The 27,026-nt window shown below is 38.6% G+C and overlaps 1 protein-coding gene across 5 annotated transcripts in view; it reads left to right on the forward strand.

Annotated features, from left to right (window-relative positions):
• Window positions 1-27,026, forward strand: part of nrg2a (neuregulin 2a) — a 77,240-nt gene that overhangs the window by 38,864 nt on the left and 11,350 nt on the right. For 3 of the 5 annotated variants that reach the window (XM_030155128.1, XM_030155124.1, XM_030155127.1), the window contains exons 4-6: window positions 17,613-17,733; window positions 21,795-21,853; window positions 26,483-26,506. In XM_030155128.1, coding sequence (XP_030010988.1) covers window positions 17,613-17,733; window positions 21,795-21,853; window positions 26,483-26,506 — 204 coding nt within the window. Of the gene's footprint in view, window positions 1-17,612; window positions 17,734-21,313; window positions 21,391-21,794; window positions 21,854-26,482; window positions 26,507-27,026 lie in introns of all 5 variants that reach the window. The other 2 variants (XM_030155126.1, XM_030155125.1) reach the window with 2 other exon arrangements.

Below are 27,026 nucleotides of genomic sequence, written 5' to 3' on the forward strand. Positions count from 1 at the left end.
TCTCTGTGTGTTTTTGTTTGTGTATGTGCGAATGTGTTCACTGTTCAATAAAAAAAAAAAAAAAAAAACAAAAAAAAAAAACCTCCCATTGTGTTACAACAGCACGCCTAGTTCCGTCATGCTTCAGGGGAATAGGCAAGACGGGGCGAATCAAGGGTGGTATGTCCATAGGCTGGGGGAGGGCTTCACTCAAACTACATACGTCAATACAAGGAAATGGCACCGAGCAGTGTGTATTGCTGTGATAATCATAGACTGATGAAATGCTAAAATGTTGGGTCATCAAGACACATCACATTTGCAGGGAGTCTTTGTGGCAGTAATGGACTTTTTCTTACTTTTTCTGTCAGCGGAGGTTGCATTTAAAAACAAGTGTTTAAAACAAATATGAAATCTCCTTCATTTTTATGCAGAGAACATATCATTCATTTAGAGCATAGCGAGAGCAAAAGAAGAGAGCATGGATAAATGGGAGAGAAAATACTAAATGAGGGAAAGCATGACAGAAAGCAGACAAAGACATTAGGGTACAGAGCGAGAAGGGGAAATATCTAGAAGAAAAAGAGACAAGCAGTGAGGGAGAGAGTGAGAAAAGTATGAAGTGGAGGAAGACGAGAGCCTGCTGTGTTGCAGAGGAGACTTTCACACCCATTTTAGATGCAGCTAGTGCTTACGACGAGCTTTGTCTACGGCACCGTACTACTGTATCCGATGCCTATCAACAGTCAGGTGCTGGACGGTCTTTTTCTGTCTTATGTCAGTGTCAGTTTATCAGGTATGTGTACATGATAGCACAATGGAGACATGAGGAAGCAGAGGTCTATAATAAAATCCACTGCCCTCATGGCGTGTGATAAACAGAAAGCTAATGATTGGTAATAGAGTCAAACAGCAGCTCTGCACAGGAGCATCTTTCTAACCTGTACAGTGTAGCACATGGCTGTGCCTGCTTGCTGTCTATTCTGGTGGAATCAGGCTTTGGGAAACCATCACTCAGCTCCACCACATGGCGAATACAGGCCACCACAGCCAAGCTCAGCAGCTCCTTTTCTGCACCAGTCATTGATTTCACTGATAATTGTGCTTGTGTCAGATCTGGGCAAGCTGGCTATAGATTTATTTTACTATAATAAATTGCATTTTATTTGTGACTGGTGGGAGCAGAGGAGGCTGTGGTTTTTCTGCACTGCTTTTCATCGTAAATAATGCAAACGCTGCATTAGTTTCAAATTTGCATTTGCTCTGTTGTGTTGCACTGTGTTGCGAGGATACAGTGATACTCTTTTCCCGCAAATGATATTTTAGGCAGACCAAAATCAACAAAGCATTTTATCTACGAGTTTGAACATAGGTTCAGATGATATGCATAGTATCAATTAGACATAGCATGCCAGAGAAACCTGACACATGGCCTTGAGGTGTGATTAGATATTGTTGGAGATGTCTAAACACTCCTTAAATGAAAAGAACACACTGTTTTTGTGAAGAATGTGCCTCATAAGGGAGTATGCACAAAGGACGTAAATTGTAATAAAAACTAAAATGGATAAAAGTTTATTGATACTATATGTAACAGCTGCTAATTGTGCAGTCCAGTTGTGTAGCAAGGCAAGTGACATGTTTGCAGTTCACAATGTGCAGCACAGTGTGCAAATTTCCTTTAGTAGAAAAAAAAACAAACAAAAAACAGCCTGCGTGTTCAGGGCAAAATCTAAAGTCAAAGGGAATTGCTCATGCATTTTAAAACACACAGTACACGGTGGCTTCATGCCAACCATGCAGGTTGCCAATAACATTGAATGATTGGATTTGTGGGGGGATTTTACTCATGTCACTTTGTTTGACCAGTTGAAAAGAAATGCACACTGTCAGCTGATTAAGTGCCAGTTACTGTATAATTATTCAGCACAGATGGTTGGATATTCTGCTGAGTTGAATGTTTAAGTTGCTTGTTATCACTGTTTCTTGCCTCAAGACTTATTTAATACTCTCTTCTGCTCAGATTTTGGCTGCTTTGGGGGATTGAAGTTTTGAAACATGGGATCAATTTTACATTCTTCTCTTAATTCGCTAGGCCGTCTTCCATGTTTTATTGTTTGCTTTTTGCCAATCCTGGCATCATGACAGAATGCACAACAGTACACAACATGTGTGTGAGGGAGTGTGTCCTGGTGGTCTGGAATATCATATGTCCTTGTAACAGTTTCTGTAACAATTGCCGCCTTTTCCAGAGCGGTGTTTTCAGCCCCATGCCCAACCCCCAGTGTGGAGGACCAGGGACCATTTGTTGTCCATGCAGTCTGACCTCTACCCTGTAATCAGTCTGGCATGGTAAGACCTGCTGGCCTTCTGCAGAATGGTGTAGTATATCATCGACTGTTTTCTATAAGACCAGTGTGATGGAGCAACACTAGTCAAAGTTTGCTTGGCTCCACGTGGCTTCAGATTAAGGCCTCCCATTATCCTACAGGCTGCTGTGTTGTGATAAGCGCTTGTGAGGCAGCCATGTGTCTACAGGCTGCAGGTCACATCCTTGGGGGGTGCTGTGCACAGCTCCACTGAGAGAGTGTGTGAGCGTCCAGGAATGTGTTGATGGAAATCACAGCTGAACATATGATTGCTCCAACCTCAGCAGTCATGCTGGGGCCCACCAGCAACAATTTCGCGCATGCACGCACGCAGGCCCACACATACACACACGCACATACCTTTACATGTTTTCACTCACCATCCCGAAGCCAAACACAGTCACCCTTGTCAGAGAACTAATGCTTAACCAACTAAAAATGACCTAATAACTCTTAAAAGCCAGTGTAAAAAAAACAACATCTTAGCACCCTAGGCTAACCTTAGCACGCTCAGTTTGTTGAGATAAAGGCTTTACAAGGTGTCCCTTAGGCATACTAGTCATTGTTGAAGCCCCGTTCCATCATAACCCATATGTGCTCAACCAGACTTCAAACCGCTGCAGACACTGAACTCAATATCATATGGACTGATTTTCTACCCAGTACTGCACAATATTTAGCTAACTATTAAACTACAGAAAACAAACTTTAAAGCATAAAAGGATGCAACTGATTAGCCTAGATTTATCTATCTATCTATCTATCTATCTATCTATCTATCTATCTATCTATCTATCTATCTATCTATCTATCTATCTATCTATCTATCTATCTATCTATCTATCTATCTATCTATCTATCTATCTATCTATATATATACATATATATATATATATATATATATATATATATATATATATATATATATATATATACACTGTATATATTTATGATCCTTTGTTAATAGAACCATAAGAGCCATAAGAAGATAAACCACTGTTTAAGGGAAGGAAGTGATAAAGTATTTGTAAGTTTACACATTTGTACTTTATCTAGACATGAATGATAAATATGTCTGAATTTGCTTTTCCTTTTCCTTTTGGGTGAATGTAATACTTGTTTAAATCTTTTAAATCCAAATATTATCTGGTTTCATCTTTTCATATATAATAAGAATAGTTGGCTTTTGTTTAGTTTATTCATAAATCAGATGAATCAAGTAACATTTGGTTGTTATTGTTCTCTTTCTGGGAAGAGAAATGATTCATTGAAAAAAGTCTGAATGGATTAATGAGTAATAAAAAGTAATGAATACTTTAAATATAAGAAGTGACATCAAACTCTTGCACAGATTGTTCCATGGGCTCCAAATGACACATTATTTCAAGTTAAGTTCCATTACTAAGGCAGATGTTTCATAGTTCACTGATTCTCAGCTCATATCCTATCCTGATTTTAGTAGTTATTTGTGAGTCTTTTATGCCTATAACTGACATATGTGTGGTTAGTGTTATTTCTTGTCCTATCCTCCGGTGTATTCTTCAAATGTATGGGCACCAAGTTAGACTCATCCTTTGTTCTTTGTCCAGTAAGATTTTCAGTCCAAAATTGTAAAAGAAATAATCATATTGGTGAGTGTAGATACTTTTTTACTTTTAATAATTGAACACTGTTAACTGTTGTAAAATATTCTCAAGTGTAACACAAACAAATATATGACGCAAAGAAGTCCCACTCTTTTCTTCCAGTAAGTCATATCTGTCTTACGCCAGTGGATCAGTTAGTACGCCTCTGAACTAGATAAACAACAACTTCCTCCAGTCCATCTATTTCTATCTTCAGCCTGAGTAGTAAAAACAAAACATAGTCACTGCCACTATGCAAGCGACAAGATAAACTCATCCCGAATGACGCCAAAGGATGTTAGCCGTGGCCGTGGCTGGATGTGAGGTATCTGTTAAGCCGGTCAATTTCATTGATTGGTGTGGGTAAGCTCCAGCAGCCATGTCTGAGAGCAGCAGGCCCTCACATCTGCCGAGAGTTCTGTATTTACGGGCCACAGGAGAACAGCTTGTCAGGTTTCGTGGATCAAACTGCTGTGCTATTAGTCATGCCCACTTTTTCAAAATTATCCTCAGTCCTGGGGTCTGGACAGGCATTCCTCTGAGATGGCCGTCTGATTGCACCAGAATTTCAGGTCTTGTCAGTTTGTGGGTTTTCACCACAAAATCAGGATCCAGTTATGCTCTTTGGATGTTGTAATGTAATAGACTCACAAAGCACATAACAATTTGCTGATAGCAAGGACACAGGGGTTTTGCTGCTGAGTGTGTGCCATGTTAGATTAAGTGTGATGCAAGAAATTGATCCTGATCTTGGCCTCTTGGAAATAAAGCCGGAAAGTATCTTGACATGTTGCAGTTACCTTCATGACCACAAATTCCTAAGGTATACAAGGTATTTGTAACAGCCTCCAGGCAGATTTCAGAAACATATTATCCTGGAGATATAAAGTTCAGCGACATATATCCAGATTATTTTTTATGACTGCTTTACATGGCAGAAAACACCTTATTTGTGTTTATGTATGGAAAAAGTCATCATGCCACACTAAGAGAGCATGTTTAATGTCATCAGTCCTTTTTTAACTTGACTTAAATGCATTTTTAATGAGGCTGTTTTTAATTCTGCCTGACATTACAGTTGAGCACATGACAGGTGGAGGGTGTAACAGTTTAGATCTTGTTTTGAAGTTCACCCACAGTTTTATTTAGTTGTCGAAGTAGTTACAAAGCCGTCACTTCACCCACACTACATTTGTTTTTGTTTCGCGTAAGGGTCTTTCTGCATTAGTGGGCAGCATCCGACACAGTGGGAAGATCCAGAGTAAATGGAAGAGTTTATGTCATGAGCGGATGAACGCCCACAATGTTGTAAGCCTAAATCGTGCGCTCACGTAGCATCACTGAGCCACCAGGACCTGACATGATGTTTCAAACCAGTTCAAGGTATACATACAAAACAGGACTGAGAATAGGATGAGTCCTGCACTTTGACTATCATCCAACGGAATAATACATCAAAGGGAAGTAATGATTTAAGAAGAATATCAAGCAGTTTCATCGGATACTTTATTGAAGCTCGTATTTGTACCATATGACACCAGTAGTTGGTTGGTGCGTGCTTGTTGCACCCTGCATATTTTCGGAATTTTAAGTCTGGGCATGTGCAATTTAATTGAGCATGTAATAATTTTATTTTCCCTCCCTGTATATGTTTATATGAGTAAAAAAACCTCCACAACCACTGTAAAGTGCCTTCATATTTTGCTGATGTATTCTGAGGTTACTGAGCAGCCTCTCAACTCCAAAAGCCTCAACTCAACCTGCCAGAAGACAAGTAATTTAGGTGGTTGACACATAAAACATAAATCACGTTCCTAATATGTCAGTAATTCATTGCTTTTGACAAGAGCTATGCATGGTAGGAGTTATTGCCTGTGCCAGATTTGTGCTAATGTATTAGAGAAGAGGCAGCTGCCGAGTAGCACCGTCCTAATACTTCATAAAAAAAAATGAGAGAAAAACTGAAATAAAAATTGCGAATTTTGGATGATACAGTCTAGGAATGTTTCTTAAGGCATCATTATGATTTGTTTGCCTTCGTGATTCACCTAAATCCTGCCAATCCAATGTGATAAGTGGACACTCATAAAAATCTCTGCAAAAACAACTAAGTTATTGAAATCAAAACACATCTTACATCTTAGGATATCCAATAATCTCACTGTGTTATGGGGGACGGTTAAGCCCTCACTGTGAATGAGTGAGGATATTGCTATGTGTGAGGAAGGAAGCAGCTGTTACACTTGAAAAGCTGAGTGATGTGAGCAGGAGGTGACATGAGGTTTTGCTGTGTGCAGGGCTTTGTTAACTCTTCCAAGGCCTGGGACAAAACTTATTTGAGACTTCATTTAATAGCATAATAAAAGATTCTCTTTCAGCCCCCTCCCCCAGCTGTCTTGGTGGTCTTTCCCTGATGATGACCCCAACTTTGGGTGACTGTGCGGGTCTTCACTTGCCAAATAAGTCTGCCATTGTACATAATTCGCCAAAAGGAGAATTATTACTTTAAAATTGTGTCATAAAAGCTTGTTTGTAATGACTCAGTAATCACGGCTCCTTTGAGGTCGAGCACACCGAATATTAGTCTGTGAGTAAACTGTGGTTCACTTACATCAAACAAAACCTCAGCTCCTCCTGTTACTTTGCATTTTTGGGAATAAGACACAAGGCAGACCTTACACTTTTCAAAGATGTCTTTGAGGACAAGAGGAACGTATACTTACCATTCCACCCCTTAAAGCACAAGCCACAGCTGTCTCTTATCCTAAACCTCCCATTACTCCATCATGGTGCTTCCTTTTGTTGTTGATTTTGCAGCTGTATTCATCACATCACGTCTGTTGGGGTGACTAAGTTGTTTCCTGAGAATCCCTTCAGAGTAACGGGTATGGGGTTACCATCAGCGGCGTAAGAGCCATTTCCATCTTCGTGTGTAGGTGTGAAGTGTATGTGAAATAGGCCTTCCTTTAAACACTGATACACTCAGGGTGAACTCATTTCTTAGTTTACAGAGGCCTCCATTGCCTGTTTTCAGGACCTACAGCGAGTGTGGGTGGGTGGGTGGTGTGTGAGTGTGTGTGTATTTGTCAGAAGGAGGCCTGCATCACACACATACAAGCAGACTGTGTGCTTTCTGGCTTTCAGAGGGAAAACTTTTAGTCCTTGCAGCTGGCCACTGGCTGTGTGCACAAGACCCAAATATGGAGTTGTGGTATATGTCTTCTGTATCTGGTACAAGGTTACAAAGTCTGCCCTTCCTCAGAAATGAAGGCCAGCTGCGAAAGATGAAGGACGATGAAGACATGTGGATAACTCACATTTTGTCCTTTTACAGTGATGAGATTGTCTATGTTACTATTGTTGTTGTAACATAACATTTGGATATTTACATAAAATAGTGCTGAAGTATTTTTGTCACATCTGTAGCAGTGTTGTATTGACTAGACTACCAATGGAAGGTTGCTGGTCTCTCTATTGTCCTTCACATACTACTGTTGCCTCCTTTGGTTATCTAATGTTTGTGTTTTAATGTCCTTCAGCATTGTGTGTTTTGATTTTAAGAGAAAGGCATGTTATTCACAGTATATGTAGTATTTCTACTTTCAGATATTGAAAAATTACCTAAAAATATCATTAGAGTCTTTAGAAGAAAGAGCTCTTAAGGTTTGCCAAACATGTCAGTGTATTGGATTGTAGAGAAATGAATTGGATCCATTCATATCAGAGGTCCAGCAGATTAATGTGACCACTAGAGGGAGTAGTGAGCCACTCTGCTGGTCTCCAATGGTGAGGACAACACCACGGGCCCTTTGACCAAAGCCTCAGAAAGTGATGAGATGGGATGAGAACCACTAAGAAACTAATTTTAGAGTCAGAGAAAGTAACAATGTGATAAAAGTTGGAAGCATTGTTGCTGTTTGCACAACTGGATACAGCTCTAAGTGAAAAAAATGAAAAGAAAGCACTGTTTTTTTCCACATGGGTGAGTTTGATTACGAGGCTTACGAAGGTATAAAGTTATTATATGATGTTCTTATATTGGCCAATTTCACTGTTACAAGATACCATCTCATGCATCCAGTAAACAATTTTTTTTTTCTGAAGTAAGCGTGCAGAAAGTGAAAGCAACTGGCATCCTCAGGCTAAAAAACAAGATAGCAACAGCAGTGGTAACAGCACAGAGCTTAAGCTGCCTCTGAGTTGGGACCTGCCCTGTCTGGGACTGTGCTCCACAAAACACCATGTGTCACTTTATTGCCAACTGCACACGCCATGGTGCCAACCAGCGGCCATACCAGCACCCGTTTCTGCACCCGCACCATACCCTGCCCTGCCTAAGTGCACTTTGCTTCTTCGCTGTGCATGAGCAGCTGTTGTGCAATCACACACTGGGCTGCTCTTTGATTTTTCTTCAGTCCTGAGACAATTGAGGCAGGCAAGACCAGGCATATCAGCTATGTGACTGAAAAATGGTAATAGGAGACAAGAATATAAAAGAAGACACACTGGTTGTGGCAGTGGCAGTCTTACTGAAGAGTGGGTGGTAGATTAATGTTCTTGGCAGGCTCCATTTTGTTCATTTCTAAACATTCCTGTTTCATATTGATGTTGTTTGAATTGTGGATTATTTTCCATTGAAGAAAACCTTAAGTGCCCTGTTTTGTTTTGGGTTTTTTTTGTACCAGGCTGTTCATGTTTTCTTGTAAAGTCATCCTTTTTGTGCATCTCACCTCCAGTAAATAGTAATTTAATTCTTCTGGCATTTGACATGAAATCCTGAAATCTTGCTTATCCCAATGAGTACAATTACAAAATGCTCGAAGACATAGATGTTGGATATTACCATTGATTGGGTGTGCCTACTGTACGTGTGGAAGTAGAAGTAGGTGCGTGCTTGTTTTTTGTTGGCTTTGGCAACCTGATATATTTTCCAACTTAAGATCCTGTCGACAACCTCCTTTTCTCAACCCTCCTCTTCCATGAATAACTCCTGTATCCATCTCTTTCTTTTCATTTACTTGTGTTTTTCCTGTGTTTCTTTTATTGCTGCAACATGTGCCTGGGCTTGAGCTCCTCTCAGTGGTTTTATATCAAAAAAGGAATGCATGTATTGTCATGTATGACTAGAAAATTTCAAGTGGAATAAATATAAATCTTTCTGAACTATAATAGCAGATATTTACATATACGGATCCACCTGGCAGGCTGTGTGTGGCAAGTATGGTTTAGATATTTACTTTACTGCTACAATTTGTCTTCAGCTTTAGTAATCTATAGAAGTATAATGCGACCATTCAGAGCCTGTACAATATTAAAAGATTAAAGCCACAAAAAGAGTATTTTCTTCTTTGTGATGCATGTAACATCTCTACCCTCAGTGCACATCCTCTTTTACCACATCAGACCCAGCTGTCAGCAACTTCATATTATTGAACCAAAACCGCATTTCCCAATTTGTTCTTTTGTACTTCCCTCTTATCTGTTTATCTTACTTATTCATGCCTTCCAGAATGGATGGATTTGGAGAACTGCTGAAGGAAAATGGTAGCTGTGCATAATGCAGTCCGCACACGTAAAGGAAGAATGCATGTAATATGAATTGGCCTGTGGTATAGAGATAAAGGATCTCGGTCCCAGCTGTAACAGGAGACATGTCAGACATTCCCTGCCAAGAGTCAGGAGGTGAGGGAAGGGAAGGAGGGGGCACTCTGAGCTTTTTTCCTTGTACATAAAACCGACTTGTGGAAAAGCATGCCTGGGTGGCAGGGCTATTACAGGTACTACCCTCTTTATGTGGCTGCTGAAGGCTCTGTACTTAACACATATATCACTTTCCCCACTGATTTTTATTGCCTGAGTTTAATTTTTCTCAATGTTTGAAGTGTGAGGAGTGACATGATCTGATAAATGAGTTAAAGCCCCTGTTTGGCGGTGCAGTATGGTGCCACCTGTTGACACACCACTGCCCAACAATGTGTTTACTGGCTTTACGACTTCACCGCTCGCTTTTATCTGCCTTGCTTCACTGCAGAAAAACTGTCAGAGGTGGACATGGTCTGCATGCTGTTCTCCCTCACTGACAAACTCCCAAATAGGGTACATAATTTATACTTTTATCCTGATAACATTGCTTTTTAAGAGTGAAAACACAAAGCTATAACAAAGTCCAGATGGAACAGATCCACTGCTGGTTGAAAAACTGCTCTGGCTTTTTCTCCCAGTGCAGAATCAGATTTTGTCGTGTGTTTTGAGATGGCTTTCTGTTCAATTGCAGTGAAACAGATTAAGCCAAGCTGCAGTAAATTATAAACATTTGTCATAAATTAGTGGGACATATGTAGAACTCTGCACCATAGACAGCCCAACTGAAAATGTATTTCATTACAAAATTCCACGTTTTGAGCTGGATTGTGAGGTGCAGGGCAGGGCTGCAATTCAGTGTGAGCGCTTTTCTGTTTGCTGCATATGCACGGGGTGCCTCAAGAGGAAAAAACTGTGCAATAGGGACCTCTCTTTTCATTTTTACGATTTTCCTAGAATCCTTTGGAGAGCGTGGAAAGACAGGCATGTTTATGAAGGTTTCCAGATGGTCTTGCTTGCACCCCCAGCTTTTCTTTTCAGTTCTTGGGCCATGAAGGATTAATCAAAGTCAGTGGCAAGGGCTGATGGCTAAACACTGTGGCTCTCACTAAGTCAGAGGAAACCTCCCTTTAACTTAAACTCCGATTCAGCCCCTGGGCTTGCCGAGGAAAGTTGAAACCAGAGGTTAAAAAGCCAAGCAAACTTAACCAAACCATAGTTGAATATATGTTGATAAAGGCACCCTGCCCTTATAACTCTGTTTAGCCGAGCCGATGATCTCCTTGGGTTAAAGGAATTTGTCGACACCATCCAGCAAAGCAAAAGGTAACCTTGACAAATACACCTTATCTCCAGTCTCTAGAGTGAGGAGGGGGATTTTGACTGTAGATGGACAGCACCATATGGAACATTTAAAAATGCACCAGAACAGATGAATAGAAGTTGAGTCATTTATACCTACAATGCATATTTATGGATTTCTATTTAGACCATGTTGTTCTCATTGAAATCCTAGACAAGTGGAAAATGTCCAGAGTGATGTGATCAAGCTAACCTGTGCTGTCAACCATTTTTAGCCTCTTTCCTCTTGGGAAACGATGCGGATTAAAATGCCATCTCTTGAAAGACGATGACAGCCAATAAAGGAACACAAAGGGGAAGTTAAAACAAAATGGTTAGTTTCTAAATAAGCCTCAGCTATTTTTGTTCAGAGTTATGCCCACTGTTGTAATTATCACATCAGAGAAAACAGTCCTTCAGTTGACAGGACTAACTGGAGCAGGTGAAACAAAGTGTCTTGATTAGCGAATACTAATAACACATTTAGGAGAGTTTGCGATGTTCTTCAAAAACAAACCTTGCAGAATATTTGTTTTACATTTTATTTTACTCTAAGTGTGAAAAGAGTGTAACACAGAACAACAGCTGTACAATGATGAACACACCCATGATTCACTGCACATGTTATTATACCCACACAGACTTTACTTTGGTCAGCAGCTATTTACAAATCCACATTTAAAAAAAAAAAATCAGTAACACATAAACACATCACACATGTCTCTGTTCAGTTAGTCTCCCTTATACTGTATGTAATCTGTCATCGGGGTATAATCAAACCAAACGCAGTCAGCTGCACAAACTCCACACTCTATAACCTAAACACAGTCATTAAAAATGAATTTAGTTACATATGGCACATATAAAGGATGCATTTTTATCCGTATGCACATATAGTCCCCCAAGAGTGATGCATTATATATTATCACATGCATACATCCTATGGAGATTTAGGTTTATAGCACCAGTGTGCACATAAAAAAATAAAAAATATGAGTTGAAACAGCAGGCCAATAGTATGTGTTTATGTAGAGCAAAAAATCTGATTAAGGTTAAATTAAATCTTGCTGTATGTTTTCAATTTCGGTGTCATGAAATGATGCAATATGTCTGTGTAGGTTCTCATTTGCCCAGGTCATTATTCTTCCTCGTAGTTCTTCTCAGTTCAACTGGACTGGTCAAAAAAGCGCTAAACCAGTTCAGTTTAACCGAGAAGAACTACCAAGAAAAATGATGCAGTAGTTTCCTATTTAAGGAAACATGTAAAATGACGTAGAATATACTGTCAAAATATTGTTAGCAATTAACACTTTAGTAAGACATGTGTATAAACATATTTTCGACACTAATTTATTAGTTGTAATTATCTGCAAACACTCAACCACAATATGAATAGAATTCTTCATCTGCATCATACGCTCCTAAATGAGATGCTCTTCTGTTATTTGTATGTGTATCCCCAGCCATGTCAATAAATTTTTGGGCCTTGTCATTAGTTGTAATCTCCAGTAAACATGTAGTGCAGCCTGAGTAAACACTGCTTTGGCTGAACCAGATCACCTCAGACATGGCTCTGATTCCCTCAGTGGGATGGGGTCTGTGTGGACCTCTCCTTGTATGGGTTTTCAAGTAGATGAGAAAACTCTCTACCTTCAAGTCTGCGTCGGTTTTGTTTCCAGGAATTTTTTTTTTTTTTTTTTGCATAGTAAAATGGAACAGTGTGAGTCAACATAACGTAAAGGCTTTAGGGAAGAGACGGGAGGATACAAAACCTGTAGATCTTAAGTTATTTGCACAATAATTTAGTTTTTATGACAGTTCTTTGGGATTGTCTGTCTAAATGGATTTGAATATCTACCATCAGTGAGTTTCTGACTATTTCACTTTTGTACCACATATTGTGCATTTTAACCCATGAAGACCCAAAAGCATCTCCCAACACCTGTTGATCCACTAATCCTATCAATACATGTAAATAATTGAGGTAAAATACAGTTTATTGATTGACACTGATTCACCAGTAAAACCCATGGAGTTTGACAAATAATAAGCTACTGATATTTTTGCTGAAAATGTAATTTTTTTTCTTCAGTTTTCTTTGTTTCTAATATAATTACCCTCAACTTTAATCTGAGTTTTTATAAACATCTACATAATCTGTAAATCAAATATAGGAAAATACCTGATTTTCACTGATAAAACACAACAAGCAGAGGATTATACTACAATAAATGGTGATAAATCACTTAATAAATGTTAAATATAGAGAAAAATTAATTTGGGATTTGCCACAGAAAAGTAGCACTGGATCTTTACGGGTTAAGTTTAATAGTTTGTTCAAAATTAATCTTAAAATTCTGTGGGCATTCAGTTTGGGTGTGACACTCTGGCATCAGGTTCAGTTTGGAAGCAGAAACTGAATTTTGTGTGTCAAATGAGACTGCAGGCCACCCTCCTAAACCTAACCCCAGATATTTTATTGCTGCTCAGCAGGGTTTTACATACTTTTGTCAAGTTTTACAAGTTTATTATAAAACTTAAAGTGGATGCACATGTTTGATTTATAACTGTTTGGTGCATCCGTTTAGTTGCAGTTCCCTCAATGAAGCTTCCAGGTGTTTGACTCTATGTAACCATGCTTTTAACATTTATGCTCAACATATTCTTTTGAATCACTCTGTCTGATGATTCATCCTGGCACTGTCAGGTTTTGAAGGTGTGTCCAAAACCGTTTTCTTATGTATCTTCCTTGTGTCATCAACTGAATTCTGGCCCTTAATATTATGATTTATCAGAATGTGCTCTGTATTCCAAAGAACATGTATAGTCATTGGAAAAGAAGTAAAACTGGTTTAAACAAGGTATGGTGTAAAACCAGAACATTTCTTTATGCTGGTGTCTCCTTTGAAGGTGCAATTGTAGGACACAGAGGGAAAAGGGGGGAATAGCAACAAAAAAAAAGGAAAAAGTGGGACATTTGCTGAGCAGTGTCATAGACTAGACTTCGGTTGGTGACCACGGGCCAATAAATGTGTTCGCATTGATGGTTTTTGTTACTATTGGGAAGTGTGCCATCATTAAGCGAAAGCAGCAGCTCACTCACTGGATTTCTGTAATTTATGGAAACATCTTTCCAAAATGTTCTGTTTGTAAGGTTTCAACATATCCTTTTCGACACTTCATAGTTTACAATAATATGCTGTATTAGGGCCAAACATCCAAACAGACATAGAAAGCCTTGTAAGCTTAAGAAGTACACTTGGACGTTTGGCATGTAGCAGATCAAGGTTTTGCCTCAACACCCTTCAGGGACTGGATCTTCTATGAAACATAAACCATAATGTGAGTTCTTTTACACTTGAGACTTATTCCATTTATCTGCAGAGAGTAAAATACCCATGCTGTAGGAATGTGTTTTTGTCCCTTGTAGATGCTTTTGATCACAGGCATGCGATGTTTGTTGTTTAGGCAGATGAACCTTATCTGCTGATGGGGGAGGTGTGGGCCTCTCCACCTGCGAGTACTCAAGCAGTACAAGAACACAAAACACGTTTAGGACGCTCGTGCTACATCTCTTTCAGTCTGGAGCACTCGAGCTCTTCCAAGACCGCAAGACTTCAATTGGTGCGCACATCAATATGTCATCATCCAAACAAAGGCTCAAGTCATTTTTTGACTGATGGAGATGAAGTTAATGTTTCCAGTTAGCCCGGGGGTACAAGTGATGCAAGCCATTCCAAGCACTTCCCGTGACTCAACCCTGATTAAAATCTTGCAGTTGTACTTTTCTGCAAACTGTATATATGTAATTTCAATGTCTGAATCGTAAATATGTTTCACATCAACGTTTGTAAATGCGTTCGTGTCATATCAGTGTTTTAATCATTCATGACGCTTTTCCATTCCTGAGAAATGTTGTTCATATGTAACTGTTTAACGATATTTATGGTAAGATTTATGCACTGACAGTAATAGGGAAAGTCCACAAAGATTCACTCACAATGCATTGAATAAAACTTCACCAAACCACAGTATTTTTCCTAACCCTAACCAAAGCTTTTTTTTTTGCCTTTAATATAAAACCCTACAGGTATCCTACTTCTGAACCTGAATCCTAGATGTACATATGAGTCATATTTTTTTGATGAGAAATTTAGAGGTTTGCAAAAAGATACATAAGCAGCATCTTTGTCCAGAAAATAGTTTGCAAAAACAAAAAGTAAAACACCAAATTCCCACTGGATATATTTTAAGAAAAATATTCTAATGCTGATATAATGCTTATGTGCTGATACACATAAGCACTGGTGTCCCAGTGAATATTTAATGACTGCAAGAATCTTAATATGGAGATCAAGGCCCACAGAGCCACAGTATAAAAAGAAATATGTGGCCTTAAATATGGACAAAAGTAGGACATGTCCATTTATAAAATATTAGGAGATTTAAAAGCAAAGGCATCAGGTCACATAGTCCTCTGATTTCAGTGTTTAATGCCAACAGAGCAGGGTATTATTATGATGTTGTGGGATAGTGTGTGCTTTGTAAAAAAATGTCATGACACAAAACTTTGAACATGAGGAAATCTACAGTGAAACAGATTCGGCATGACCGGTAGCCAAAGGATCTTTAACAGCGCAACATGTCTAGGGTTCAAGTATCAACCTTGATCCTTCCTGCGTGAAGTTTACATGTTCTCTGCCTCCCTGTGTGGGTTTTCTCCGGGTCGTCTGTTTTTTACACACAGTCCACCCACATGTAAGCCAGGTGGGCTGGAGACATGTGTGACCATGATTGTCTCTGTGTTACCTCGCTCCACAGAAAACTAATGATCTGTCCAGGACATTTCCCTCCCTTCCACCAGTGCATTCTGGGATAAACTACTGCCCCAGAGACTGTAATTTTTGTTTTGCATGTATTATAGTTTAAGACTTCACAAGGTTTCTATTTTGAGCATTGAACGTCTTTACAAGGATTTAGGGAATCTGTGTCTGATCTTTTTACCAGGCGTTTTACACACCGACACTCCAGTGAAAGGTCAGGTGTGACAAAGAGGTACTTCTGATGAACTGGAAAACCTAGGAATTTTATGTGGAAAAGTTCTGAAGTAATGTTGTTTGGGTGCTTTGTTAGACTAGAGATATTTGAGCATATTTGGCAGGACAATAACATGACAATTTAAGAACTTTCAAGGGTGACAGACATAGGCAGTCATAAATTTCAGATCATATCAGCATGTCTTGCAGACAAAAAGACTACAAAAAAAGTCATAAATCTACATGAGACTGAGAGTCTTATAAATTATGATCAGCACATTAGATCCCCTAATGCCAACATGGAAACAGAATGACATGCGTGCAGTAAATTTGAGAACAGAAAACACCACAGACAACATTAGGAAACACTGCACACTGGAACATTTCATTGAGGCTGTGACAGTGCAAAACCGACTCGGTGGGAAAAAGATTGAGAATAAGATAAAATGACACTGATGAATGGTACAAAAACAACACAGCATGTACCTTCAGTTGGAAACGGGACATGAACACTGGTCTTCCGTGTTGACACTGACATATGATCCCAAAACATCCTTGTAAAGGTTATCCCTATTTAACATAACCTAACCGACACTATTTTTTTACATGGAGGTGTACATTGGTTGGTTTGGCTAACACTATACATTTGTTATTTTACTTTGAAATATTGAGTTTAGGATTTGCATAGTGCTGACTCTTCCGATCATATCAGCAAGTGAATCTTAAACTGATGTCATCTGTTTGCCTTGTACAAATTAACATGCGAGTTAACGTCTGTGGTTGTAGCTTAACCAGAAATGTGCTTCTGAGCGACACAAAGCACACTTCTTTGACACGCGAGGCGAGTTGAGCGGATGTCTTCGGGAGTTGTGAAATCTTTTCCCTCGTGGCAAACAGCCTACTATATGTCAGAACCGGTGGGCTAGCTGAGTAAAATCTTGTCACAACACTGCGTGGCATGAATATTAGACAGTTTTTATCAGCAGATGTATCGTGATTGTGAAGGCCTTCGAGTCGGAATCTCTTGTATTCCTACCAACAAGCTGTCACGTTCTGTTAAGGTGCTAATAAGCATCTGACACCAGGTACAACATCTGACATGCAAAGCAAACTCCGCCCTTGTCAAGCCCAGTCCTGCCGCTGTGCACCTCTCTCAGTGCACCCCTTAATTCAGCAGGCCCTGTTTTCCACCTGATAAGCAGACTTCATCCCAAGCATATTATATCTATTCAGTCTGGGGGATTAAGTGCAGATACATGACATTTTAGGCCATTCCAAGGACCTGAGTCAACGCATAAACAACTCCTACGCTGTGTGAGGGAAATATTTATCTTTGCTCATAGAACTTCTTGAGATAGTGTCAACACTGCTTAGAAACACAATTACATTTGTGGATGGAAAACTAAGAGTCCTCGTGGAAATACAAGTGTATAATGCGAGTAAAGTTAAGAATACTTGTAGAGATGCAAGACCATTAGACAGATAAAAACACAAGTGTCAGATAATCGGTTTCATGATGATGTATTAGGATTCCTCTTTATTTTGTGTCTCTAAGTTGTGGTTGATTTATCCTTTAGGCTGCTAGAAGAGAGAGCAGTAGGCACGTGACACAAAAACAAAATACATGAAGGGAAGTTCAGATAATAATAGTCTTTTTTATTGTTTTTTTTTTTTTTTTCCAGTAACCACAACGCTATCTCCAGGCTCAGGCCACGCCAGACGATGCAACGACACAGAGAAGACCTACTGTGTGAATGGCGGCGACTGTTACTTCATACATGGTATAAATCAGCTCTCCTGCAAGTGAGTATTCTCATCTGGTTTTGGGATGTCATTTGGAAACTGATTTTGGTTAAAATTTGTTGTTAGCCTTGCATGTTCTATCTTTTGTTTATTAAAAAAGAAAGTTTCTTTAAAGCAGAATAAGTGAAAATGTATTTCCAGATATTTTATCTCTAGCAATTTTCTTCAGGATCTTAACCGTACATTTTCATCCTGCTGTTTATTTCCATAACAGTGTTCCAGTTCTTCTTCTCTTCAGCAGCAGCAGCAACACATCACAGGAAAATGCTGCCAGTCTGCTTAACAACCCACCTGTTGTGCTCATTTTTGTGTATTTTAACAGTAATAATGGAGTGAGGCGGCGGTGTACTCATCCTTTTAAGCCATGTTTAGTGTACAGGAGGGCTGCACATTAAAAGCCTTTTCAAAATGTCATGAGTCACTGGTTTAGTAGTGAGCAAATATTTATGCCTGTTAGAGGCCCCCAATGAGGTAAATAGCATCATTGCTTACATTTAAGGTCCTTGGCAAAGGGGATTAGGACCCATGTCTAAAGTATCCAGATGAAACCATGTTTCTCAGCTTCTCAGGAAGGAAACAGGTTGACATTATCGCGGTAACAATTTTTTTCCATTGACATTTGAATTGTAACCTATAAAATCGGGGCATGTTGTTGTTTCACACAACATGTTAAAGAAAGTTCCATTTAAAAGCACTGATGGCAAGAAACTATTCACCCAAGTGCTGCATTTCAGTGTCATGTTGAGATATTTTCATTTTATGCAACTTTATACTTCTATTCCAGAACATTTTTGAGGGAAATAATATATTTCTTGCATTATTACCTGACAGCTTTAGCTCCGAGTGTCTTTTAACATGAATGTTTGGTCAATGGATAATATAAGCAACTCTTACAATACAACACATTGTTAAACTTTAAACCTGTGGCTTCAAACCTTAAGCAACATGCAGTTCCAGGCTCACATGTCAGATGTCTGACTTATTAACAGCTCCACCAAATAATGATTTAATGATTTTTTTTCCCCCTCAAAACTTCTCACATGGATCCGGTTCAATACATGAAATCATCTATTAGGTAACCAAAAAAATCAAAGATTACAGAAAAAGTACAAAAAAAAAAAAAAAAAATGGAAACAGACTTGTGCATCAGAACTTTTTTTTCTTCTTTATTCTCTCATTAATCATCTCATGACCCCTCACATTTGACTGATGTCTTAATAAAAAGCTGGATAATGTCAAAAACAACACCCAGATTTTTCACAGATGCTTCACTATTAATAAACTATTAATGCTTAACATAACAGTCAGTAGGATCAAAGTTCTTTTACTTAAATACTTGAACTATTTTACCATATTGATGCTTTTTATTCTAGTAAAAGGGTCCAAGTACTTCTTCCAACACAAACGCTAACAAATCGTATTCATTGTGAGCCACAGACCATTAAAGCCTGTAATCTATAACTCAAAATATGCAGATTATCTTTTGCCATGGCTGTCAAATATTGTGTTGCGTGTTCTGTTCGACCATATGTCAACATAGCACAAGTCGTTTGGATGGTTTGATACAGAGCTGAAATATTGGCGTGGCTTTCTGTGCCCAGTTGGCCCAAGGAAGAATGCTCGACAAGCAGCGAGGACATGGCTGCAACAGCCGTTCAATACGCTGTGTACAAATTGGAGGCAGCAATAACTCAATTGCTGCAGCTAATTCACTCACGGCTGGGGCATGGGTCCAGAAAAGTTGGATAATGCAGTGAAGGCCTGCAGGGATTTGTTGCCCCACAGCCATCTCATTCAATATAGGCCAGGCTTCAGTGGGTATTACTCACAGGCTAAACAAGTCCTGCAGACAGCTAGCCCTACTTTTATGCCTAGCTGCTGCGCTTTGTTCACTTTGAGGTATAAACTTTGTTTTGGGGGAAGGCAATGTTAACAAATTAACCTAAACATGTTTTTCTGGGGATTTATTACACATAGGCTGATTCGAAAAAGATGGATTCAGCTTAAACTGCAGTTATCTGTATTTTGTCTCATCTCTGCTGTCACTGTGTAGGATAATAATGTGTTTTCCAACTACTTTTTCCAATGACGTTACATTTGATTTTGTAGTTGTTGAATTTGACCAATCTCTAAGTGTGCATAAAAGGTTTTTTTTGTAGTTTTTATTGCATTTCCACTGTGCATTATATCGCTTGTAAAATTTACACACAACTCTGTTTATGTAACGGAGGTAGTGTTCTTATAAAAAAAATAAAAGATGTAAATTTGGTGGACTTAAGCAAATTTTTATCTATAATCTCAAATTAAACTGCTGCTTTTCCTTAAACATAGGTTTTTTTGTTAATGCTACATGTCTATTATTGTTAGATTGATGAAACTACCTCCTCAACCGAAGATAAAAGATAATACAATTTGCAGCTGTGTCAAACTCAACTTCTGCAAGCTCATCTGATTTTTAAATTATGGAGTGACAGTATATTTTCTTTCATCTTTCAGCCGGGTTTCCTTGGTCTAGGTGGTGCTATTCCCCAGTTAACTAGCATCACTCAGGATGAGTAATTTAACGCTGAATGTTATGGTGCTCCTGGGAGACATTGTGTGTAACCAGTAAATCATGAGCAATGACCTTTGTTGGAGTGGTGGTCTAGTTGTGACTGTGAGAGGAATGTTGGTTCCCCCCTAAAACACCAACAGCTCATCCTAATGGGCTTATAATAGGGAAATATGGTTTAGCCCAACAGACCTGATGGTGATGGCGGTCTGTCTTTGCTTGTGAAAATGTAAAGAAATGTTGATTTTACTCTGACTGATGTTTCAAAGCCCAAGTTATGAGTTGTACAGTCACGGCTCTAGTGGAAAAAGCCACAAAAAAAAAAGCCATAGTCAAATGATTCTTTTACATAAAGTCTAAAACAGAAGTCATGCTGTATTTCTGCTTCATTTGACTTCCACTCTGTACCTCTCTGTTCTTCAATATCTGTCATAACTGTCAAATTTGCAGGTTGTGAACACAGCTTTAAAGCTCCGAGGACAAGAAGCAACATTCAGTCATTTTCAGCTTTGCCTTACAAGCTTCTTTCACTTATTGAATTTAATTAATTTATGTATTTATATTGATTTTAATGTAGGCATTAGTCACTTTCACACATAAGCATCTATTTTTCTCCCAAACCTCCAGGCACTAATGTCTCCGTAACCTTTCTGCACCATATTTTCTGCTTTTATAAACCTGCTTATTGGCATACTTGATATTTAGTAATAAGTAGGAGTAATATTTAGTAAATACATTTGCTTGTAGTATTCTGTGTTTACAGGTAAACAGTTGTCCGCAGTCTTTACAAATGGAAAACTTTCAGCCAACATGTCCGCACTGCTGAGTTAATGAACACATCAATCAGTTTGGTCGCTTTTTAGAAATGAACATGCCAAGTTATCTGTGTTTAACTCTTTTTTTTTTTTTTAACAGTTGCTTTCTGTGACCTTTAACAATGCGCGTGAAAGCGGTTCAGATCCATAATATTTACAGTGCACCTCACTTCCTGTGTTTTCCTTCTCATAACACTTGTCTACTTCTTCCCAGATGTCCGGATGGATACTTCGGCCCACGATGCTTACAGACTGAGCCGCTGCGGTTGTACATGCCCAATCCTTTCAAAAGTATGTTCACTTGATATGAGCAGCTGAGAACAGAGACACAGTTGTCAGTGGATTACCTCTGTGGACTCCTGCTGACCCCCCACCCCCCCACCCTACTCCCCAGTTCTCTTCCTCTTTCTCCTTCTCGTTCTCTTTCTCAGGTCAACACACAATGAGCTGTGCACTACGCCATGCACATGGTGGTGTCATCCATGGGAACACTCTGCTTCTGCTGTCTGTAGATGTGCTGTTGTTCTAACTCTGTGTTTCTCTGCCTCTCTCTCCCTCCCTCTCTCCCTTTCCCTCCCCTCCCTTCACACAAACTCTCCTTTTCACTCTCTCTGTCCTTCTCTTTCTTTCTGTCTCGCTCACCCACCACCCTTTCTCCTCCCTCTCCTCTTTTGGCTTTTGTTTCTTTCCATCAGGTGTCCAAATGACTTTACTGGTGATCGCTGTCAAACCTACGTTATGGCCAGTTTCTACCGTATGTCAATTTCCTCTTCCTGTCACTCTGTCAGACTGTCCTGTGTTGTGCATGCATGCTGGTGTAGAGAGATCGCATTCATTTCCTGTTGTAGCCCAATAGTTGTGTCTGTGCTGTCCCTGATGACTCATTCACACAAGTTGGCATAGCTGACTAGAGAGTTAAACATGTTGGATCTGCATGTGTTATTGTTCGCCCTTTAATTTGCAGAGTTTTGCATGCGCACTGTCTAAGTAGGAGCTAATAGTTTCATTGCAACAATTTAGATGCTTTGTGAGAGTAGATTTGCACAAAGACAAATGCATGTTCCACCTCGGTTTAGTGGCACAGAACCTACTGAAATGTCTCTAATACTAATGAAGCTTATTCGTGCAATCAGCTACAAACACAAGTACATATAAAGCTGCAAGAGCTGATCCATGGATGTAAAGTCAGGTCTGATCCATTAACGTGAATACAGTACAGTACAATAGACTAGAATAGAATAGAGTAGAATACAATACAATACAATGCAATACAGTAGATTAGAATAGAATAGAGTAGAATACAATACAATACAATACAATACAATAGACTACAATAGAATAGAGTAGAATACAATACAATACAATACAATAGACTACAATAGAATAGAGTAGAATACAATACAATAGCGTAGAATACAATACAATACAATACAATAGACTAGAAGAGAATAGAGTAGAATACAGTAGAACACACTACAATACAATACATCTTTATTGTCACTGTCACAGGAACAATGAGAATCAGTTTAGCAGCTCTGTTCTGTTTAGCAGCAAAAAAATACTGTATCCAAATATTACACAAAATATCACACACGCTGAAAAATGTAGGCATATGCAAAAAGCTACAGGATAAAATATTAAATATACATATGCTACTAAGGTACTACTAAAACTACTGAAATGTACAAAGGCTAACTCTAGCTACAAATGAGAAAAATGTACAACAAATACAGATATATACAGCCAATATGTGATATGTACAAAGTAAGATCAGGAACTACAACTGGCATGACTGGCTGTCAAAGTGGAAATAATGCATACATTTAGCATTTCTTCATAAATGTATTCAATTTCTAACTATGACTCCTTAATAGGGGTTGACAAGTCTTAAATCTAACAATGTAGCATCAAAATGTAGGCAACAAACTTAACTGAAATACTTTTAAGCAGATAAGACAACTTTTCAGCACTGTCTTAAAATGAAAAGTTGTAGGAAACTTCCAGCAGCATTCCTTAAAAAAATACCTGAAAAACGTACTAACAATAACCAAAGTATCTCCCGATGGTTCAAAAGTAAAACTAAATTAACTGAAATTTGTGTCTCAATTAGTTCTTCCAGATTGTGGTACAGAAAGTAAAGATGTGCATGACAGCAGTGAGTACACAGAGAAGAGGCGCATCACAGACTAAATAAAACCTCATTTAATTTATCTCAATATCAGATTAAAACATAATGATACCAATAACTGTAAAATATGGGATCCAATAACCAGTCATCCCGACCTCTTACTGCATCCATCTTCCAATATGATAACTACTCTGTTGTCACACAATGTACTTGTTGATTTATTTGGTTTGATCCTAATGATACCTGGGTGGTTCCCAAATGTCCAATCATTTCCAGTAAATACAACTCTGGAAAAAGTTAACAGACCGCTCCAGATTTCCAGACCAGAACCCTCTGAAAACCTCTGGAACACGATCAAGTGGAAGATGGATGGTCACAAGCCATCAAACAAACCGGGGCGGCCTGTATCGTTGCACCAGGAGAGGAATAAAACACACAAAAGTAAAGTGAAAGACTGGTGGAGATCACGCCAAGATACATGAAATCAGGGTTATTCCATAAAATATTGATTTATTTTGCTACGTTAAAACATTAGTAGTGTAGTATTTTACAGTGAGTATATGCTAGTTTTCTTTGTACTATTCCAGACAAGAAAATACAGCACTTTTTGTTATTATGACCAGCTGTCATTTTCAGCAAATAAATGCCCTAGATGAGATTTATTTGCCAAAAAATATAATGTTGCCAGTAGTTTCTAGAAAAAACAAAAAACCCTGACTTCCCTTCATGTTTTTTTTTTCCAGAGATGTGTTTTAAATGCTCTAAATCTCTGATTTTGAACACAGGAGAATACAGAAAGAATACCAACTAAGCACGTTTTACAGATGTGTTCAGCTGCTGAGTGGATTCTTTCACTTTAAAATAAGTTAATACTGTCCTTTATTGTTAAATTGAAACATGCTGAGTCCACGTCAGGATAGTAAAAGTTGTTTAAAGATAAAAAAAAATTATACCAAAATGCTGTCTCCAGGGTAGAGATGCTGCTCTCAGATGCCCTCATAGGGTTCATGTACCACACTACATCTTTTCCAGCCTGGGGAGAAAGAAGTCAGCCCTGCACCACACACTCTAAAAAGCAACATCAGCAAACACATCAGTCGAAAGCTGAATTATACTCAGATTAGATGAAAGTTTTGTGGAAAGTTTTCATTTTTAAGCGTATTACTCAGTATGGAATCAGCACTGTTTTATGTGATCAGCTTTTATCAAATCCTTCTTCGGTGCCATTTTGCGGTTTACCTGTAAATCTGTTAAAATATTAAGAAAGTATGTGTGCTAGCTTTCTTTAACGACATGTACATTTGTTTCAGCATTTTCTCATTCAAAAACCTTTGATTTTATCAAACCCTCACTTCGTGCTATGACGTAACATCTTAAAATTACTGTACAATCATCTTAGTGTAAAATTAAACCTAAGACTTATAATTCATGTCAGATAATGGCAAGGAATCTTCTGCAGATTTACTGCGTATTTGTCAGCATCGTGTCTTTGCAAGCCCATGTGGTTTCAATATGAAATAACACCGCAGTAAGAAAATCACTAACTGCATCTGCTTTAGGAGTCGCCTGATGCTGCCTACATCTCTGCAGCCAGACTTCTGGAACGTACACATACTGTTTGTTGTATGTTGGCTCAGAGTATAATGTGAAAAAATCCGGTCTTAACTACAAGTAATTTCATCTCACATTAAGTCGCAATGCACTAGGCAGAAATTACTTGTTTTCTTGGCAGAGCAGACAGTGGTGTGTGGGAGCTCTTTTTCCTCCACTTACAGCTCTTTCTGCATTGTGTTCAGTGCAGCTGTGCAACGGCATCAAGGACGATGTTTATTTCCTCTTCGTATTTAGACACATGAAGAGACCTGATTATGTGTTATACCCTTAAGAGAATGATCTGGATTTATTTGAGAGCATTAAAATCAAAAATACATTTGCTTTTACAGCTCATATTTAAAGAAATTGAAACAAACATTGATATCTGATAACACATCTTTGTTAAATATGATGTCCCCAAGTATTATCCACTAAGAAATGCTGTTGGAGAAGATTATCATTTCTGCTTACTGGTAAAAATATGATGAGAACAGTGTCCCATTCAGATCAAATGACACAAAGTATTAAAACAAAAAGAAAAACTGAAAAATGTACATAATTTAAACCGCACATAATGACAAAAGCAACAATATTATAAAACTTAATGCAGATACATAGATACAGACCAACTAATAAATAGTAATAGTAAATAATATGGTGAAGATGTAGTGATGGAGCATAAAAATGTAACTTCATATCAGTGGCATTTAGGTGGAAAATCGCTTTTATCTCAATAAAGAGAAAATGCGCTGGATTTTCTTCTGAGCAAGACACATGTGCTCACACTTATTCCATATACCAAAGACCCGCCTCCTTCAGGCCACCTCCCATCCCCAGGAGATACCAAAAGAAAGGAGGATGGCTCCTGCTCCTCAGCCATAAGAGCTTGGCTTAACAAGAGTATGTTGTCATAAGAACAGCTGGGACTCGCTTCAACCCTACTAAAGCAAGTGAGCGGCCAGAGATATGGACTCAGCTGGTTGGTGCAACCTCCTCATGGCCTCACTTTGCTGTATAATATAGAATCCAACTCTAATTCTTCTTAGTCAGTGTGATTATTGCGATATTGTGCAGATACACTCCTTCTAACTTGCCTGTTCATGTGATGGGTGTGTTCGGGAACAGAGAGTGTAGCATTTTTAGAGAGCACAAAACTGAAAACACAGGTAGTCTCAGCTGATGACACATACTTTCCCCAAGTAGTTAATGACGGGGACTGCGCACCTCTTTTTTTTTGTTTGGTTATCTAATCAAACTGTTTTCACTGGAAACGTGATGTCTCCATTCAGGAGTATAGATGTACAAAAAAAATTGTGTTGAGAAAATACATTAGAGTAGATAAAAATATCACATCCAAATGCACGCCAATAGTTTGGATTATTAAGAATCAAAAATCCAGTTTTAGTTTTCCTAATTCTAGTTGTATTATCTTGTTGTTTTGTCGTCTGCTTTGAGGTGTGATGTTGCATGCTCTAAGTGTGTTCAAATGTCTCGTCTTTACTGACCACATTGTTTTAAAAACTGCCAACGTACAGTATTTTAAGTGTTTGTATTGTGGTATTGCTTTTATTTGTTTGCTCCACTATATGTTAGAAGGTGCCTCTGTCTTAATTTGGTCTTTTGTTTCTTTTTTTTCCAACTGTCAACCCTCTGCAATGGCAGAGCATCTTGGGATTGAATTTATGGGTATGAAACAATCCATTTTGATTCTCAGTTGTAACGTAGCTACTAAATAGATGTCCTTCATTTTGACATGCTCCCGCTCGTCTATGGTGTGAACTGTGAATCACATCGTTCCTTGATTAACCAGTCTCTGGATCAATCATACCATAACTAATTAGACTGAAAACCTTGTAGTCAATGCAACTGATCAAACATCATTAACCTGGATGTCATCACTGGACCGTCTCGTACATGTGCATCGGAAAAGTAGAACCATTAACTGAGATTTTGTTTCACTCACCATCATATTTTTCTCCTCTGACTGATTTTTCGCTCTTCATTCCTTCTGTAACAAGCATGATATATCATGTTTGTAGCTACCAAACCTTTCCTCAATCTTCATCTCACCTCATACCTCATAGCCTCATATCTTTCGAGTTTGTCCTTTTGATATGCCATCTCGCTCTGTTTCTTTGTGTGATCATGTCCATGTTTTTTGCATCATGTCTTTAGTACATCTGTTATGAAACTTTAAAGCATAAAA

This window comes from Sphaeramia orbicularis, chromosome 14 (genome assembly GCF_902148855.1).
Source record: "Sphaeramia orbicularis chromosome 14, fSphaOr1.1, whole genome shotgun sequence".
Classification (NCBI taxonomy): domain Eukaryota; kingdom Metazoa; phylum Chordata; class Actinopteri; order Kurtiformes; family Apogonidae; genus Sphaeramia; species Sphaeramia orbicularis.